This window comes from Rutilus rutilus (genome assembly GCF_951802725.1).
Source record: "Rutilus rutilus genome assembly, chromosome: 1".
In the NCBI taxonomy this organism is placed as follows: Eukaryota; Metazoa; Chordata; class Actinopteri; order Cypriniformes; family Leuciscidae; genus Rutilus; species Rutilus rutilus.
The window spans coordinates 64,021,927-64,041,508 of record NC_140209.1 but is presented as its reverse complement, the minus strand read 5'-3'; the positions used below and the strand labels follow the sequence as shown (position 1 = coordinate 64,041,508).

Here is a 19,582-nt window from a genome sequence, read left to right as displayed (position 1 = left end):
AGAGAGAGAGAGAGCGTGTGTACATTTCTAAAAACTTGATAAATGTTTTTTTTTTTTTCAGGTTTTTTGGAAACACTTTATTGTACAGTGTCATTGTTACACATTATATGTATTTACTGTAATAATAACTATAAACTCGAATGTACATTTCCTGAAGAAAATGTAAGTGGTGCTTGCAGTGGCAAAACTCGGCCCTGGGCAGATGCTAACACAATTAACAATGTTGTGATACCATGATATACCACGTTCTAGCATGATTTACTATGATTAGCATGTTGCTAGAATCATGCTAGCATGATTAACATATTGCTAATACAATTAGCATGATGCTAGCATGCTTAGCATTTGCAAATATGTTTTTATCAAGATGCTAGCATTATTAGTATTTTGTAAGCATGTTTTTAACAAGATGCTAGCATTATTAGTATTTTGTAAGCATGTTTTTAGCAAAAGATGTTAGCATGATGCTAGCATGATTAACATGTTACTAGCATGATGTTAGCCTGATTAGCATGATGTTAGAACATTTTGAGTTGTTTTTATCATATTAAGCTAATTGCAGTTAGCATGTAGCTATTCACAGCTAGCATGTGTAGCATGTTGGAAGTCCTGTTTGCTAGCATGAGTCAAAATAGCCAACCACCATCTCTATACAATGTTCTGATGCAGAGATATAGGTCTTGCAAAACGGTTGCTAGGGTGCTCTATTTGGTTGCTAGGGAGTGGCTTAGCAGCTGCCAATGATGAAACTCCAAAGGCTGCTTGTCCGTGTGAATGAAACCAACTCCCACACCTCTATGACATTCAGAATGGAAGATATCCCTCTTTGGATGTTGGTTGCTAGGGTGCTCGACAATGGTTGCTAGGGCGGGGCTAGGAAGTGTTGAGGTGATTCATGATTGGCTGTTTGCTGCCCCTAGTCAAACAAGCCCACCCTCATGTTTGTATGACACTTCTATCCGGATATCCCTTTGATCTCTTTCAATGGAACTTGTTGCTAAGGTGCTCTAAATGGTTGCTAGGGCGTGGCTTGATAGCTTCACAATGATCCTGAGAGACTGATTGGTGGTCTGAGTAAAATGAGCCCGCCCCCTTGTCTCTGTGACACTGTGATCCAGAGTTATGTTTACAAAATCCCAATGCAATTTACCATAGTAGGAGAAACGTGCGTTTTATGGGCCGTCCTTCGCCATAGTAAGTCTATAGGAAACTTATGATTAACCATAACTCTACAGTAGATACATGTACTTAATATTACTCAGTATTTAAATATATAATTACACATTAAAATAAAGTGTTTTTTTTACTTTGACTTTGATTATTTGTCCCAGACTCATTTACTTTCCTGTTCAACAGTTCTTCTGTATTAGATTCAGTCCAAACTCTCTTTTGATGAAGATTCATAAAGTGATTCAGTCAAAACTGGACATTAAAAAGCAAACGTGTAAAAACTGTGAAACTCAGGGTGACAAACGTTTATCATGAATGAAAATAACAGTCAAAGATCAACAACTGAAGAAACATGTTCAGACTGAAACAGGAACAAGCGTTTATTGACCATAAACTACAATAACATGATTAAACTGTAATAAAACATGTGAATTAACAGTGAAATACTGGAGGTGACAGTAGATTAATGTTCATTTTACAGTTATCTCTATGATTATATAGATGATGTGTTATTCATCTCACATTATTGATTATAATAATCCTGTGAGATCCAGCAGTTTTAATCAGATCATCTGAAGGATTTTAATAACACATTGTGCACAAATAAAGTGTGTGAATATCAATAACGGTGATAATGCAGTAACACACACAATCAGTTACACAACTGGAGAAATGGCAATTTAGTGAGTGTGTGTTTGTGTGTGTTTATGTAATTTCACACTTCTGATAAAAGTTAAAATGTGTTAAATGGTTCCACATTTTCTTTGCAAAATTTTTAAAGTGTGTATGTGTGTGTGTGTGTGTCAGTCAGAGTGTGTTTGTTGTTTAATGTGACACAAAGACACTGAATCGTTAACATTCCAAACTCTAAATCCAGCATAGAGGGGTTCAGTGAATGTGTGTGTGAATGTGTGTAAGTGTGTGAGTGTGTGTGTGTCAGAGACGCTGTAGAAGGACAGAGTGCCGGCCGACACGTCCACAAACACTCCTGCTCTCTTACAGGATCCTGGATCAGCAGAAACAGCAGTGGAGTTACGATTGTGATGGACAGTGAATGTGTGATTATAGTAGTTCAGACTCCAGGACTTCTCATTATATCCAAACGCACAGTCATCAATAAATCCTTTCCTCTTGATTCCTTTATATGACACTGATATATCAGTATTATATCCACTGCATTCAGCCTCCCAGTAACAGCGTCCAGTCAGACTCTCTCTAGACAGAACCTGAGGATACTCATCAAATCTCTCTGGATGATCAGGATACGACTGACTCTCTCTCACACGCGTCACCTTTCTGTTCTCCTCAGACAGAACGAGATCAGTGTGTGCTGTGTTTGGATCCAGTGTGAGATCAACGGCATCTGAACACAAGAACACACACATTACAACAGCAACTAGTGATGGGTCGTTCGCGAATGAGCCGGATCTAAGAGCCGGCTCTTGTAGGTGAACGACGGGAGCCGGCTCGCATATCTGAAGAGCTGACTCTATTTTTAAAAATATAGTCTATAGAAATTAAATCATTATGTAGGCTAATAATGAAATAACGAATGATTTTAATTGTATTTAAAATGATTGACTAATTCAAAGACCAACAAAAAAATTATTAATAGGCCTAAAGGCGCACACACATTTGTTTCGACTGTCTGGTCAGCCTCACATTCTGTTCCTGTCAATCATACACGCGATGTCAACCAATTAAACTGCATGAGGGAGGGCCGAGCCAACACACACACACTCGAGATGCGGATAAACCGCGGATCGGGCGGATGATGTGACGAAAAATAATATTTCTCGTAGATGAGACTGCCTGGGTTATTTTGTTTCGATATTAATTATTATATTTTAAAACAGCCAATCGTAGCCTACCACTTGTGGAATAGGCATTTAAAAGAGAGATAGTTTATGGTCTGATATGACTCAGAAATGACATCGTGCAATTGCAGCGCAAGATGTTCAGAAGAACACAAGAGCTAAACTTCTACAAGCTCAATAACATCCATACAATTTAAAAAAAGAAGGTAAGAAAAATAGTCAGTCATAACTTTGCCCATTAATTAGATGTGCAAGGCAAGCAGACACGTTTTTGGGTTGTTATGGACAATTAAAAATATGAATATTCACGTTGTGTGATGGACTTTCAGCGAGTTAAAACATATATTTTTAAAGAGCCGTTTGTGAGTCAAAAGAGCCGGCTCTTTTCAGTGAGCTGAGTCAAACGAGCCGGCTCACGAAAAAGAGCCGGATTGCCCATCACTAACAGCAACATTTACAACAACACACACTAAAACTGTGTTTGAGGACTTACATCTGTGTAGTCTTGATGTCATCATGAACTCTTTAACTTCTGAACCGTGATCCACACTAGAAAACGCACACACACACACGCACGCACGCACGCACGCACACACACACACACAATAATTAACACAGATATAAATAATAAAGACACAAACAAAACATATAATTCAACATAACTTAAATTAAAGTTTAATTAAACCTGTGTATGTATATTCAATATTAATAAATTAGAGATTTCTTGTTGATCAAAAAAATATATAATGTAAAGGAATCAAAATCAAAGGAAAATAAACTAATTAAAATTCAAACACTAACACACACACAACCTCACTCTCTCACTCGCGCTCTCTCTCTTTCACACTCATTCTCTCTCACACGCACACACACACTCTCTTTCTCTCTCTCTCTCCCTCACACACACTCCATCCCTCACACACACACTCACTCACACACACACACACACACACACACTCTCTCTCTCTCTCTCTCTCTCTCTCTCTCTCTCTCTCTCTCATGCACACACCCTCTTTCTCTCTCTCTCTCTTTCTCTCTCTCACACACACACACACTCTCTCTCTCTCTCTCTCTCTCTCTCTCTCTCTCTCTCTCTCTCTCTCTCACACACACACACACACTCTCTCTCTCTCTCTCTCTCTCTCTCTCCCTCTGACACACACACACATACACCCCTTCACCTGGACTGTTCCCGCTGGAGAAATAACTGATATCTCCACCCGAGCTGCTGTCCTATAACTTCAAGAAACCACTGAAGAGGCATGTTTTTCAGCAACACTTGATCCATACATACTAACACTTTCTTTTCTCTTCTATTCTATATCTATATAAAAAATGACAATGAAATAAATTACGTATATTGTGTTAGACTAAACTGGGAAGGGTCACCCCTCTCTCTCTCTCTCTCTCTCTCTCTCTCTCTCTCTCTCTCTCTCTCTCTCTCTCTCTCTCACACACACACACACACACACAGTTTAGAGCGGTGTTTCTCAAACTTTTCCTGGCATTCTCCACTTTGGAGGTAAGGAAGGAAGGGTTAATAAAATGTATTTGTTTAACATCACATTTTAAAAACATAACATCAAATAACAGCACTACAAACTTTCAAATAGAGAAAATAAAAGTGATAAAATGTAAACTATTTTTTTAAATAAAAAAATATTATCACTTTGCATGAAATAAGACTTTGTTCAAAAGTAAATGATAATAATAATGAAATTGTGTTTTGCCTATGATAACATCAAATTAAAATAAAATAAATAAGTGTGGACTAGTTGTGCTTGCTTCATTCTGTCACTTTGTTCAACTGCATGCATAAAGAACAAACAACATTGTTTACTATTTACACTTATTTACTATTTTTTTTCAAAGGCGACCGTTATTTAGAACGTAGTCTCGCGTAGCCAGACCTTCAGACTGACGGCTGAAGGTCTGGAATTCATAGCAGCTTTCTTTGGCCAAGGCCCGCCCATAAGGCCGTTTGACCGACATGTCAAACAACCAATTACAGTTAGTTTCGTTCAGCGTCACGTTTCGCGGCGTGGAAATGTCCCCACAACAACAGACCGGCGTGCAACAAGTCAGTCAGCATGGAAAATCAAAGAAGGAGAAGAAAACAAGCAGTAAGTCATTGATCTGTTCGTGCACGTGTACTTTTGAGAATCCTATTAGCTGATCTTGATAAATGCTCATTGTCACTCATGTAAACACAACAGTTTTTCTTCCGCAATCACACGTCTGCGCTTTGTTTCCCGGCTGACCGAAAATAAACGCGACACTCGCGCCCCCCGGAAATCCGATAAAATTCAACCAATCAGATGACGACTTCGACATTCCTGAAGTGTTTCCAGTTAAGTGTACCATATGCATCAGACGTTTAGCCAACGTTCCGTGGGCGTGACGTCTGAGGCTGAGACTATTTAGAACGTATCACTTTATTGTTTCCATGGTGACGCGTCATTGCTAGTCACGTGACACCGCGTCCGCAACCACAATAGCGCCAGAGAATGTAGACGGACTCTGATAGCGCTGAATGACTGATGATCTGCTTCTATTTCCTTTTCCCTTTTTTAATCAAAATATTCACAAATTTGTTAGCAAAAAATGTGTACAACAATCGCGTTAGTTTGAGCTATAGCGTTAACGTTATATGCACGATGCCGCCATGTTAGTTTGTGCCAGTTCAGAGAATGAGTGTGTGTGGTTTACATGAAGCATCTAGTAGGGTTTCACTGAGGAGGAAAAGTCCCTGAGGAAAGGGATTTCTTTAATAGTCCAGTCATTTTATGAAAAAAGGTCGAACAAATTGCAACAGAAGCAAACTCAACTGATTTTGTATCCTCAATATGTCCTGAGTAAGGAAAAAAAAAGCCCAGAAGAATCACATTAGGGGAAAGTTTTGAAAAAGACCCAAATATAGCCTATTCGTACGCCTATTCATTCTTTTTCTTACATGAATAGGGTCAAAATTTTAACCTTTAAATATCACCATGAAAATTACTGAGTTGATTACTTACATCAAGACAAACAAAAAATGTATTACAAGTTTTTTTGAAATTGTTTGATAACATGGACAAACGGTGTATTATTTAGAAAAAATGACCAGAGTCTCAGATCTGTTTAACACACGCGGGTCTCCACTTTTTATTCTTCCACAACCCCCAAACCCACAGCTTCACATACCCTCCGTTCACCCACTGCCCCCTAGAGCATATATTCAGGAACTCCCTAACATATATGGAATTACAAGTCTTTATTCAAACTTGAATATTACATCCCCTTTCTTTGAGAGCTTGGCATACTATGTCAATGAACAAGATATGGCAACAGTGCAACTCTTTAAGATATAACATATCAGTGCCACAACCAGCATAAAGAACGAAAAGTAAACAACATAATTATATCAACGATAATGACAAATTATTATCATTATATATATATATATATATATATATATATATATATATATATATATATATATATATATGGCAGCGATCCGCCTACACCCTTTACAGTTATAGATCAAGGACGACTCTTGGTTTCACTTCACGTCCGGATCTGGTAACGTAACGTGGAGCAACAGAGTCAGTGTTCTTTGTGTCTGTCAGCTTAGGTTGATCCATAGGCACTGTGTGCTGAATGCTTGAAGACATTCCAGGCTCGGCAGTAGTAGGTTGTGCTCTATCTGGCAGAAGGTGACGACGATTCCTGCGGAAGACTTGGCCTCCTGCAGTACTCACATGATAAGACCTGAAGGTATCAGCAGGTTTAATGACTACAGCAGGCTTCCATTTACCCGACTCCTGAATTCGGACTTGGTCCCCAGCCCTTAGTGGTGTGAGTGGTTTTGCTGACCTGTTGTAGTACTTTGCTTGATGTTGTTGCTTTTGCTCACGCCTTGCATGAACATCATTTCCACTGACAGTTACAGGCTGCAACTGTTGGCTGGTAGTTGGTAAAATGGAACGAAGTCTTCTGCTCATCAATAGTTGGGCAGGTGATCTGAAACCATCCACTGGCGTGTTCCTGTACTCCAACAGGCTGATATATGGGTCTTTCTTGTCCGCTTTTGCTTTGTCCATTAGTGATTTAGCAATCTGCACTGCCTTCTCACTGAGCCTATTGCTCTGTGGGTAATGCGGACTACTTGTGACATGCACAAAGTCCCATGTCCGAGCAAAGTTCTCAAACTCTTTTGAGCTGAATTGAGGCCCATTGTCTGAGATGACCTTTTCAGGAATCCCATGTGTTGCAAATACTTTTTTTAGTTTCAGGATTACTGCAGCAGCTGTGGTGCTCTTGAGCTTTTCCAAATCAAAGTATCGGCTATAGTAATCTACCACCACGATGTAGTCGTCACTATTCCAAGTGAGTAAATCAGTACCGACAATCTGCCATGGCCGGTTTGGTATAGGATGGGAAATGAGAGGCTCTTTTGCATTTGACATACGACGCTCAAGACAAATGGAGCACTGTTCGACCATGCAGGCGATCTGTTTGGACATGCCTGGCCAGAAAAGAATGTCCCTAGCGCGTTGTTTGGATTTCTCGATTCCCATATGGCCTGCATGAATGCGTTTAAGCATCTCTTCTCTCAGCTGCATGGGAATTACAATCTTTTCTCCCTTGAAGACCATGCCGCCCATCTCAGATAACTCGTCCCTATGATTCCAGTATTCTAGAATGGCTGTAGGGCATTGCTTTCTTTCAGCAGGCCATCCTTCTTTGATCACTTTCTTTAGCGTGGACATTTGGACATCTCTTTCAGTTTGTTCTTGAATATTGCTGAGCTTCGCATCACTAACAGGGAGAGCGCTGAGTACGGTATGCACTTGCACATCCATCTCCTCACTAAGGCTGTGATCGGCGCAAGGCAATGATTTCCTTGACAGCGTGTCGGCCACTGGAATATTTTTCCCAGGAATGTGTACAATGGTGAAATTGTACTTTTGCAATTGCCAGATCATCCTTTGCAGTCTTGGTTGTGCTGCAGCTAGTGGCTTTCTGATGATCGATTCCAGGGGTTTATGATCGGACTCCACTGTTACGTGCCGTCCATAAACATATTGATGAAATCTTTTGCAACCCCAGACGATGGCCAGGAGCTCTTTCTCGATCTGAGCGTATCTTATTTCTGAGTCTGTGAGTGACTTTGAGGCATATGCGAGTGGTTTACCTTCCTGCAGCAACACTGCACCTAATCCATATTTGGAGGCATCCACTTGCAGTGTGAGGTCTTTGCTTGTGTCGAAGAATGACAACAAAGGTCCTGGTTCCCTGATAATGATATCCTTCATCCTTTGGAACGCTGCGTCATGTTGCTTGTCCCATACGAACTCATTGTCCTGCCGCAGTAGCTGTCTAAGAGGTGCATTTATGTCTGAAAGGTCTGGTGCAAATTTTGAAAGATAATTGACCATTCCCAGAATTGTTTCTAATTCAGCACGATTCTTAGGTGGAGACATCTCTTTCACGGCCTCCACCTTGTGAGGGTCCGGTTTGATTCCATCTTTGGAAAGACGGTGGCCAAAGTAGCTGACTTCCGGGACACAAACAGTTCTTTTCTCAGGGTTAAGGCGTACCCCTTTTTCTCTGGACCTTTCCAGCATCCTCCTGAGATTATGGTCATGTTCCTCTTTTGTTTTTCCGTAGACTAAGATATCGTCCACAATGGCCACAACTCCAGGCAGACCTTCGTAAATCTCATCTATTTTCTGTTGAAAGATGTCCTGGGCTGAGACAATGCCAAAGGGTAGACGACGGAATCGGTATCTACCGAATATCGTATTGAAAGTGGTCAGTTTTGAGGCTTTTTCAGAAAGCTTGATTGCCCAGTAGCCGGATCTAGCATCCATTACACTGAAGTAACGGGCTCCTGACAACTTTGGTGTGATGTCATCTCGCGTAGGCATAGGATAGTGTGGACGCTTTATAGCCCTATTAAGATCACGTGGATCCAGGCAGACTCTCAGCTTACCAGTTTTGGGCTTTTCGACCACGCACAGGGCATTTACCCAATCTGTCGGCTCTGTCTCTTTCACAATTATATTTTGCTCCTCCATGGAGTCCAGCTCCTCTTTCAGCCGATCTCGCAGGGCGAAAGGAACTCTCCTCGGTGGGTGAATGACTGGCGTGGCTGTTGGGTCCAGCTGAATGTTGCATTCTCCAGGAAATAGACCAATGCCTGTAAACACATCAGTAAATTCATCTACAATCGACTCAGAATCTTTCTCTGGGGAGGATACAGACAGTACCAGCTTAATCATGTCTAAGTCCAAACATGCTTTTAATCCAAGCACGGGTGGTGACTGGGTGTCCACAATGAAAAATTCTAGTGGCATGGCATTCTCTTTATATTTGCAGTGCAGTTGGCAGGTGCCTTTAACTGACAATGGCTGTCCACCGTATCCTGTGAGCTTTTTGTGAGTTTGCTGCATCCTTGTTTTTGGTGCAAATTTTTTGAAGTCTCTTTGAGGTATTACATTAACCTGAGCACCCGTGTCCAGTTTGAATTTCAACGGCAAACCGTATTCTCTTATTTCAATCTCAACAAAAGCTTGCTCTGATGAAGTAAATGTGTTTGCATTTGTGACACAGTCAATAAAGAATTCACTACTCACGTCTGGGTATCCATCTTCATGTTTGTTTTCACTTACACAGTGCACAGATTTCGATTTTGACTTGCAAACCTTTGCGAAATGGTTCCACTTTCCACATTTCGCACACTGCTTTCCCTTTGCTGGACATGTCTCTCTCCTTTTGTGTTCTTTCCCGCAGTATCCACATATTTGGAGGCGTTCTATGTGCACATTGTTTGTTTTTGAGTTTTTCTGAAAGCTCTGACACGTTTTTGCATGCTTTCCAATAGTGTGTGCACTTGTTGCGCATGCTCTGCATTTGTGCTGCCGGTGGCCATACTTTTCATCTGTGCCTGCGCAATCTCATGCGATCTGGGAATGTCGATTGCTTTTTCTAATGTTAGTTCGGCACCCTGATTAAGTAATTTCTCCCGAACATTTGGGGAATGTATGCCGAAAACGACACGGTCTCTCACCATCTCATCTGGATTAGTGTAGCCACAGTCTTTAACAAGCAGTCTGAGTTCAGTGACAAACTGATCAAATGTTTCCGTGGCGCACTGCGTTTTCTCATTAAACTTGTATCTGGCAAAAATTGGGTTCGCCTTTGGTACTACGTAAGCTTAAAAATTGTCGTAGTAAGTTTTGAGCAACTTAGCTTCATCCTCAGTGAGAGTCCATGTGTTATAGATATCCCGTCCTTTCTCTCCAATCCATAAGAGCAGGTAGCTGCATTTCTCCGTCTCCTCCTTGCGGCGAAACGGCCCCGAAAACATCAGTTCAACGTGCTGTTTAAACTTTCTCCATGCATCGGGAAGATTCTGTGACTCCCAATCCATTCGCGGTGCAGGCACTCCGGCAGCATCCATCTTCGCGATTCACTCTGACACCATGTATTATTTAGAAAAAATGACCAGAGTCTCAGATCTGTTTAACACACGCGGGTCTCCACTTTTTATTCTTCCACAACCCCCAAACCCACAGCTTCACATACCCTCCGTTCACCCACTGCCCCCTAGAGCATATATTCAGGAACTCCCTAACATATATGGAATTACAAGTCTTTATTCAAACTTGAATATTACAAACGGTGCATAATCTAATCACGTATGTGCTAATTTGCATAAATACCACAACAGATCTAAACATTGGGTATCGCCAGGTGAAAATGTCTTGTTGAATCTTGTTGACACATAACAGTAAAATATTTAATGTTAAGGTCTGAATGGAACCTATTTAGGCTACCCATGAGCATAAATACATAGAGGCAGGAAGAAGTACTTTAGAAACCAGCCTTTATTCATTTTTAAGAGATTGGGTTTGGGGCTGGGTCCGTGGGACTGTTTCTGGGGATTCACTTTTTATTTTAACTATACCTTTTGTCTTTGGCATTCTCCTTACCATTGTCTCCTGTTCTTTCCTCAGACTCGTCCCCTGCTGTGGAGAAACAGTTGTCGTACTGCTCTTGTTTAACCCCCTGAGGTCGGCTGTCGCGCCGGCGCGATAGGCTCGTTTTTTTTCCTTATCAGTGCAAACAAAATCAAAATTCTAATATTAATTTTTATCTTATATGCTTGTGTTGTACATCAATCGATCCTGTTAAGTGTGTATTTTTTTTGTGCATACTCATAATAAAAACAAAGTGTTGTGCTTTTCGCCAAATAAAGAAAAATAAACATGATGCGCGTTCTGCCGTCTCTCTCAATGTGAAACTCATTCTGAAACGCGACAGAAAATGACCTGTAACTCAGCGAATGTTTGTCACACAGACTTAAAACACATGTCTATACAACGCTTGGAGTCTCTATTTTTAAAATATGTAAATTATATAAAAAACAAATATTCTCTGTTTAAGTAATCCGTAAGAAAGCAGCGACATGTACAGTTTCTCAAACACATCCTAATTAACTATAATGTGACCACACCCACGCGCGCACGAGCGATTGACATGCAAATGATCCACGCGGCAGAACGCAGACCTGTAAACGCCCTCATCACCTCAAAACAAAGAATAAGAGACTTCGGTAACTTACTCCTCTCTGCTTTTCATCGAGTTTGAAGATGTGCTGTGCTGTGCTGTTTACCTTGTGCTGTGCTGTGCTGTTTACCTTGGGATTTACCTCAGAAGAACGCGATTTTTAAGGTAAGACATGTTAAACTGGTCGTGCCAGATTAAAATGTATGTTATGAAATGAGTTTAGAGTAAAAACATGAACTAAGCCTAATATCGTACATGTATATGCATCTATAAATAGACAGAAACATGTTAAAATGTGAACTAGACTGGTAGGCAACCTTTCAGTGCTAAATTTATATATTTCATATATATTTCACTCAGTTTTGATTAGCTTATGACACTGAAATAATGCTAAAATACTACTTTATGCGTAATGTAGCTTGTTTGCGAATATCTACTAATGTGATTTAGTGCAAATATGTTTCAGCCTCCGGTAAAATATGTGATATAGCCTACTGTCTACATTATATTTTTATATAAATGCTCGATTTTGGTTAGCCTAAGACACGCTTCAATACTGCCTTATGCACAGATGTTTGTGAATACAGGTGTAAATGTTTGAAATGTAGTGATGTGTGTCGTTCGCGAACGATCCGTTCATTGCGTGTGTCACTAAATGCGTGCGGATACCCATCAACAGATACTCGCGGTGACGCAGTCTATGGCCCATAAATAGATATTTCTCCGTTCTATGGCCCATCAACTATACATTGTTTGTCCATAACCATCACTTGCTCAGCAGTTTACTTTGTATAATGTATGCTAAAAGTTTTATTTTGATGTTGTTTTTTAGGAATGTGAACCTTCAGTTCTCAGTGCGATCGAGAAATCATACCAAGTGCATAGACGTAATATTTTACAGATGAAATGTAGCCTAATTGTGTTTACATCGTCATAGTATAAAAGTAGCCTACCTATTCTTGTGTGAAATGACAAAAACCATCCATTCTGCTTATACAGGAGACACTGCGCAGATGAGGGTGAAAACACAAGATACATGGAGGACAAAGACATTTCCATGTCCTGCACCTGTGACTGCATAGCCTACAACAAACTCATGGGGGGTGTTGACCTGTCTGATCAGCTGATACAGTACTACACAACACAGCACATAACCATGAAGTGGTACAGTAAGATTTTTCTACACTTCTTGGACATTGCTTCCACCAACTCTTTCATTGTGCACAAAGAGCTACATGGTAACTTGTCCCATAAAGAGTTTATGGAGCAACTTATAACAGAGCTCTGTGGTGTGTCACAGAAAACGGCAATGAGTTTTAAATCAGTGTTGGAAACCGTTGTGCTGCTTAATATATATTTTTTATAACCTGTAATAGTTTTTTCAGGATTCTTTGAATAAAAATATTTTTTTATAAAAAAACAAAAGTTTGGTCTTTTTTTCTTTCTTTTTTGGAAAGGATGTAAGTGATAGTAATAACTTTAAGTCTTTCCATTGTTAGAAAAGATTTCTATTTTGAATAAATGCTGTTCTTTTTAACTTTTTATTCATCAGTGAATCATTCTTAGGTCATCATTCTTTGTTCAGGCTGCCTCACAGCACCTTGATGGCCCATTAGCCATGGGGGGAGTGTCTTTAGTCACACCCCTGGTGTGAATCACATTAATATTCATGGCCCACGCATACAGCAGTGCTGACACAAAAACGGACATGCAAAATTAAAATCGTTATATTGTTGTTTGTGAAAGAGTGGTCAGAATGATTTTCACCTCATTTTGTAGAAAAAATTCTAGCCTACAAGAATAGTAATTCCAAAGTCTTATGGAAAACTATTCAGTATGTGTTAAATGGCCTTATTGCAGTGACAATGTTTTTCCCAAAACATACTAACCACGCATAATATTTTTTTTCTATAAAATGCAAACATGTACATCCATTTTGCTCACATATTATTGTAGCAGAGTTTGTGCTGAATACAACAAAATTACATGTTGGCCAATAGTATGTTGTAAGTAGCTGAAATAAGCACAAATGTCAGGTCATGTCAAAACATCTCAAGGGCCCCAAAAACACCTCAGACTCCAGAGGGTTAAGAACTTATTTTAGCTATTTTAAGGCATGAATCCCAAAAAACAACAACGTTTAACCCTCATAAGACCCTCGTTTACTGTTTACATTGCTGGTCTTTGGGGTCTACATTAGAGGATGGCTACCCGACCCGAGCCCGACGGGACCCAACGGGCCAGGCCGGGTTCGGACAGATATTAAGAAATTATTTTCGGGTTCAGGTCGGGTTCGGTCACGTCAGCGCGATAAGGCATTGAACATTTTAAATTTAAAACAGCTTATTATGTAGGTAGCCAATGTGCCTGATGCTTTCACTTGATGCAGACGTTCGTTTTTGTGATAAAAATAACGTTACATGTAAAATATTACCATAACATCTGTCTTTTTTGTGTGCGGAAATTTGTTTATGTAGCCCAGCCGTGACAACGAAACACGTGCATGCACGTTTGTGTTAAGTGCGCTTGTTGCTCTGTGCGCGCTGATGTTTCCGAATGTTTCTGATGTTTCTGATGTTTCTGACATTTCCGAATGCCTTCCTACAGTTGCTTAATAAAAGCGAGCTTTCCACACAAACAAACGTACATGTGTCATTAGTATGAGAAAAAAATGGGATTTTAACTGTCGGTCTCGGACATAAATATCTTTATGTCTGTCGGGCTCGGGTTGGGTTCGGTTACTGCTCTGTCGGACGCGGGCCGGGCTCAGACAGAAAAATTCGTCCCGATCCGCACTCTAGTCTGCTCTCCGTCATCACAGGCATTTGTCGACCATTTTGGCCGCAGTCAGGAGCCCTGCAGTGGTTCTCAAACCTGTCCTGGAGTAACACTATTTTAGTATTTTGAGACATTTTGAGACATTTTGTATGTCTCCCTCATCTATCACACCTGAATCAACTCATGAGCTCATTAGTAGAGACTGCAAGACCTGAAATGGGTGTGTCAGATATAGACATACAACATGTGCAGGGCTGGTGGCACTTCGGGACAAGTTTGAGAACCACTGCTTTAAATAAAGGCAGTAATGCGTTCAGTTCACGTTCGCCCAAAATATGAACGAGTTCATGAACTATCGTTCAATGAACGCGTTCAGGCACAACACTGGCGGGAGTATTAGCTTCGAGGTAAACATGGGTAATGGCTGATACTTTGCAAAAAACAAATGACTGAGATCATCATGAACTCGGCTATTGTATATTGATTGCCTAACGCTTATACACTGGCTGGGGAAGCCGGTCGCGGCCAGGTCGGGTTCATTCACAACTTGCGCCATGATGTCATTTTAGAATAATATGCTAAAGCGTTACCTGCGGTGTCAACCCCCCTCCTTCCTGCAACCAATCAACGTGCCCCTCATTTGCATTATTAAAATGACCGTCCACGACCAAAATATCGCATCAGATCTCGCGAGAAAATAATGCCTTCAGAAATAAGGGTCTGAGGAGCTCTGAGTTTATTTTTTTTCCACTTTTCTTTTTTAGAAGGGCCTGAAATACTATAATACAGCAGAGGTATCCAAGGTAATACTAGGTTATGACTCCTTTAATTCTCAACAAGAACTTTTGTACATGTCTGAAAGAAATAATCGTAAACTGGTTTGTAAACTGTTTTCACACTCTGTGGCTGGAAGTCAGTTGTAGTTCTTGTGTTTCTCTTTTTTCTGTTCTTGTTTCTCTGTCCTTCAGTGATTCTGCTTATCAGGTGTTCATCAGTGTCTCAATTCACTCAGTTCTTTTTATTCACTCTGTCATATATTAGTGAAATAATGTAGGGAAGTGATTGAAGGTATAGGGTGTGATTGGGAAAACAGCCTCGGAGTGTCGATTTTGAACACTGTTAATTCACAGTATATTCCTGTAGGCTATTTTTGTTTTCTACGGTATATTACTGTTTTAATGTAAAATGGTATGAAATTGTCAGAATTTGGCCTTTTTTTACAGCAAGGGTTAACAGTGTGCGTAACCCGAGAATAACTCTCACACATTCTCACACATCAAGCAAGCATGTCTAAGCTTCCTTTTAACATACCTGATGTGTGCGTTGATGAATTTTATATGTGAATAAAAGAGTCAATTAAATCTGTTCATCATATAAAGTGATCATGTCTCTACAGAAAATTTGGATTAAACTAAATTCAAATAGATCGGTTTTCACAATCTCTTTATGAACTTTTTGAAGCGTTGAAGTGGTAGCACTGTCAATGGAGGGACAGAAATATCTCAGATTTTATTAAAAATGTCTGCAATTCTGTTATAAAAATGAATGAAAGTCTTACAGGTTTGGAATGATATGAGGGTGAGTAAATAATGACAGAATTTAAATTTTTTGGTAAACTAACCCTTAAAAAAAAATAAAACCAATCACACTAGACAGGATTATTGTTATATTACTTAACATACTTGAGTTTTTCCAGATGGTTGAGAGTATCAGAGAGCAGCTTCAGTCCTGATTCTCCTGGGTGATTGTAGCTCAGATCCAGCTCTCTCAGGTGTGAAGGGTTTGAACTCAGAGCTGATGCCAGAGCAGCACATCCTTTCTCTGTCACCAAACACTGAGATAATCTATAACAGTAAGTGATCATGTTAGTGTGCTTCATCTACTGGTGGCCTCTGATTTATTTAAATGAAATAACAGAGTTGTAAAATGTGCAAAACTCAGCCACAAATTATCTTAAAGATTTAATTGTAAGGTATAATTTCTAAATAAAAAACTAAATTTTTACCCATAAAATCTAAAAGAATTAACCCTCTAGGGTTACAGACATACCGGTGCCTTTTGGTGGATTTTTTCTAGTGGTGGGCCGTCATCGGCGTTAACGTGCTGCGTACTCTTATCGGGCGATAAAAATAAATATCGCCGTTAATCTATTCTCAAAATTGGGTTGGGAGCTGGGTCTATACTACGCAAGCTATGATGACTTTCACCTTGATAGTTTAGCACGGATGTATACGTAGCCGAATTCGGTTCGGTGTTCGGTACGCATTTTCAAACCGAACGGTTCGTTGGACCATTTTTCCTGCTGACCAAAATTTCGTTATTTCAAATGTAGGCGGGTTGCACGTGGTAAGTGCGCTCATAATGTAAGAGCTGCTGGCGCGACCACAACATTCTCGACATCAAATGGCAAACGTAATGTAAGCGGAACGAAACTGCGCTACTCGTTATTGTGTGGTTGACGGACGGTTGTTTATCGGTTTGGACCAAAGTAGCGCGGGCCGATCTTGATCAAGCGACTATATTACTACACAGCGCTAAGAGATCCAGTAAAGAAATCATTTGAATTCGCTACTTAAGTAATAACATTGCTGCGAGATCTAGTGAGAAACATTCACATTTCTCCGTTATTAACGGATCAATCAGTGCGTGGAAGCCAGGAAGAAACATTATGCCATGAATGAACTATCCAGTGTCCACAGATCTGCAACATTTACCATATGATTTACTGTAGTAACACTAACTGCAACAATGGAAGTTTGGCAGGAATAGTAGGCTATAATGCTTTCAAGTAACATTACATTGGTTTTATTTTGACATTATGAATAAAATTGCTGCCCTCTAATGTTAATCTGAAATAAAAATAGACCTTTGTTTATAACTACTACAATATTAGGCTACATTTCATTTTTTCCAAGGAGCTGTTTTGTTTTATATGCTCAAAAGAAGAGTCTATTATAGCTCCCTCATTGCTCAAAGTAAAAAACAAAAACAAATTACATTATTGTGTTATTTTTAATAAAATAAAACAAAATCTCTGGCATTTCTTCACAAGAAACACATGTCCTTTAGTCATTATTTGGGTAGCACACATAGCCTATTCTGAATGCCTTCGTCAGAATTCAAATGAGCCATTTCAATCTAGATTAATCTAGATTAAATCCAAGATTACAGTAAGATTAATCTAGATTTAAAAAATGAATCTATGCCCACCACTAATTTTTTCACATAGCAGTAAACAAATTAAAAGACAAATTTATGTAATTTATGGTAATACGGTTATACAGCAACACATCATTCGAAACTGTAAAAAGTTTACTTTCATTTGTGTCCAATGTTGTGTTGAAAGAAAGAAAAAGTCAGAATTTGTGAACATTATGTTTTGTTGTATGTAACAGGTGGTTTACTTGTGCTATCCTGGGTTTATTTTAACTGGCCTACTCCTGTCTGGCACCCGAACGATTTGATTTAAAACAAGGTATTTAATTATTGATTTAAATAGTTTTTTTTTTTTGGGGGGGGGGGGGGGGGGCGTCTCAGGCCACAGACAAGGGACACCCTGGACAGATGGCCAGTCCACCACAGGGCTCACACACAGACACATATATTCACATCTATGGACAATTTACTGTCTCCGATTCACTTATTGGATTGTGTGGAAAACCGGAGAGCAAGGAGGAAACCCACACCAGCACAGAGAGAAAATGCAAACTCCACACAGAAAGGCATTTAAGTACATATGCATAATGACGTTTGGAGTATAGATTGATGTGAAAAAATAAAGCTTTTCAGATAAGTTTGCCAGTATATGTCCTTGTGTGGTTATTTTTCACAGACCCTCAAGTACCTCAGTATGTTGAGTTGACAGTTTAGACTATTCAGTCCAGCACAGAGCAGCTTCACTCCTGAATCCAGCAGGTCATTGTTACTCAGGTCCAGCTCTCTCAGGGAGGAGTTTGATGACTGCAGAACTGAAGACACAATTTCACAGCACTGATTGGTGAGTTTGCAGTGTGCCAACCTAAATAGGGGGGAGAATTAAGAAACAAATCATTACAAAAACAATAGTATTAATACAGACTGGTGTTTTAGGGCACTGTATGCATTGTCTCATGTTTTTGAGAAAGGGTCTGCAAAGAACATGAATGTAAAGGCCCTGATATACTTCTAGGGAAATCATTCTCTCCAAAAAAATCTATTTATTTAAATCAATAACAATTTCAGAGATCACTACTTTTTTTTTTTTTTGGTTCTCTTTCACACATACAAAAAAATACATAAGCAGTGAACCTGTGCAAATATGTCAGTTGGTGGTAACAAGGTTTTCTACAGTAACTGGGAAATTTGGGATGCAGTGAGAAATAATCCTGGAAGAATCTACCTCAGAAAAAGACCGAAACTGTGGTTTCGGTTTCATTTTGAGGGACTTCAAAACATCCAAGGATATAATTTATGATGAGCAAGTTATTTATTTTTACATTAGAAAACAGGCTTTTTTTTCACATAAACATGCACTATAAAAAAGCGAATGTGCAGTTGTTGCTTTAAGGAGGTATTTCTAACTGATTCAGCCTATATTTTCTAATTTTGTTGTAACCTAATTCAATCAGGTTTATTTAACATAAAACAAGGGAATGCCGTTTTAACTTAACTGAGTTACATTGACCCAATATACACTTTCCAATAAAGCTCAGGATGGACACATTCGACACATGCGCACTATGACTGCACCAGACCTATAGAGGGCAATATAGACATGACTAGTTTCCGCTACAGGAAATCTGCTCTGAATAACAAAGAAGGAGACAAGGTTTGTGTTTGCCTGCTCCTTGTAATTGGCAGATTTTCCTTCGATGAGAAATTTTGATTTGGGGGTTATTATACTCATTATGTTGCATCAAAGTGAAAATCACAATTGACATCATTCAACAAACATAGACTCAAAAAAAAATCTGTTTTGCCTCTTGTTCAGTTTAATTAATTAAAATGAGCTAAAGTAACACAATTTAACTTAAAGCATCGTAAGCCTAAATAGATTATATAGCCATTGCTGCCAATTTGGAAAAATATTCATGCCCCTTATTTATTTTTCATGTTGCAACCTTATGCTGCCTGTAGTGTTTTATGTTATTTTTTTCAACATCAATCTACACTATATAATGACAAAGCCAAAAAAAAAAATAAATAAATAAATAAAATAAAATAAACAGATTTGTGATACTGAAATATTTACTTTGCTTAAGTACACAAAGCCTTAACTCAGT

At 39.4% G+C, this 19,582-nt stretch overlaps 1 protein-coding gene across 3 annotated transcripts in view; it reads right to left on the bottom strand.

The window, feature by feature from the left end:
• Positions 1–1,527: 1,527 nt before the first annotated feature.
• LOC311295317 (NACHT, LRR and PYD domains-containing protein 3-like) overlaps positions 1,528–19,582 on the bottom strand; it is a 61,405-nt gene continuing 43,350 nt past the window's right edge. For all 3 annotated transcript variants that reach the window (XM_084416631.1, XM_084416630.1, XM_084416632.1), the window contains 4 exons: positions 18,166–18,339; positions 16,004–16,165; positions 3,481–3,536; positions 1,528–2,533 (listed from right to left, as the gene is read on the bottom strand). In XM_084416631.1, coding sequence (XP_084272757.1) covers positions 1,974–2,533; positions 3,481–3,536; positions 16,004–16,165; positions 18,166–18,339 — 952 coding nt within the window. In that variant the 3' untranslated portion in view covers positions 1,528–1,973. The remainder of the gene's footprint in view (positions 2,534–3,480; positions 3,537–16,003; positions 16,166–18,165; positions 18,340–19,582) is intronic.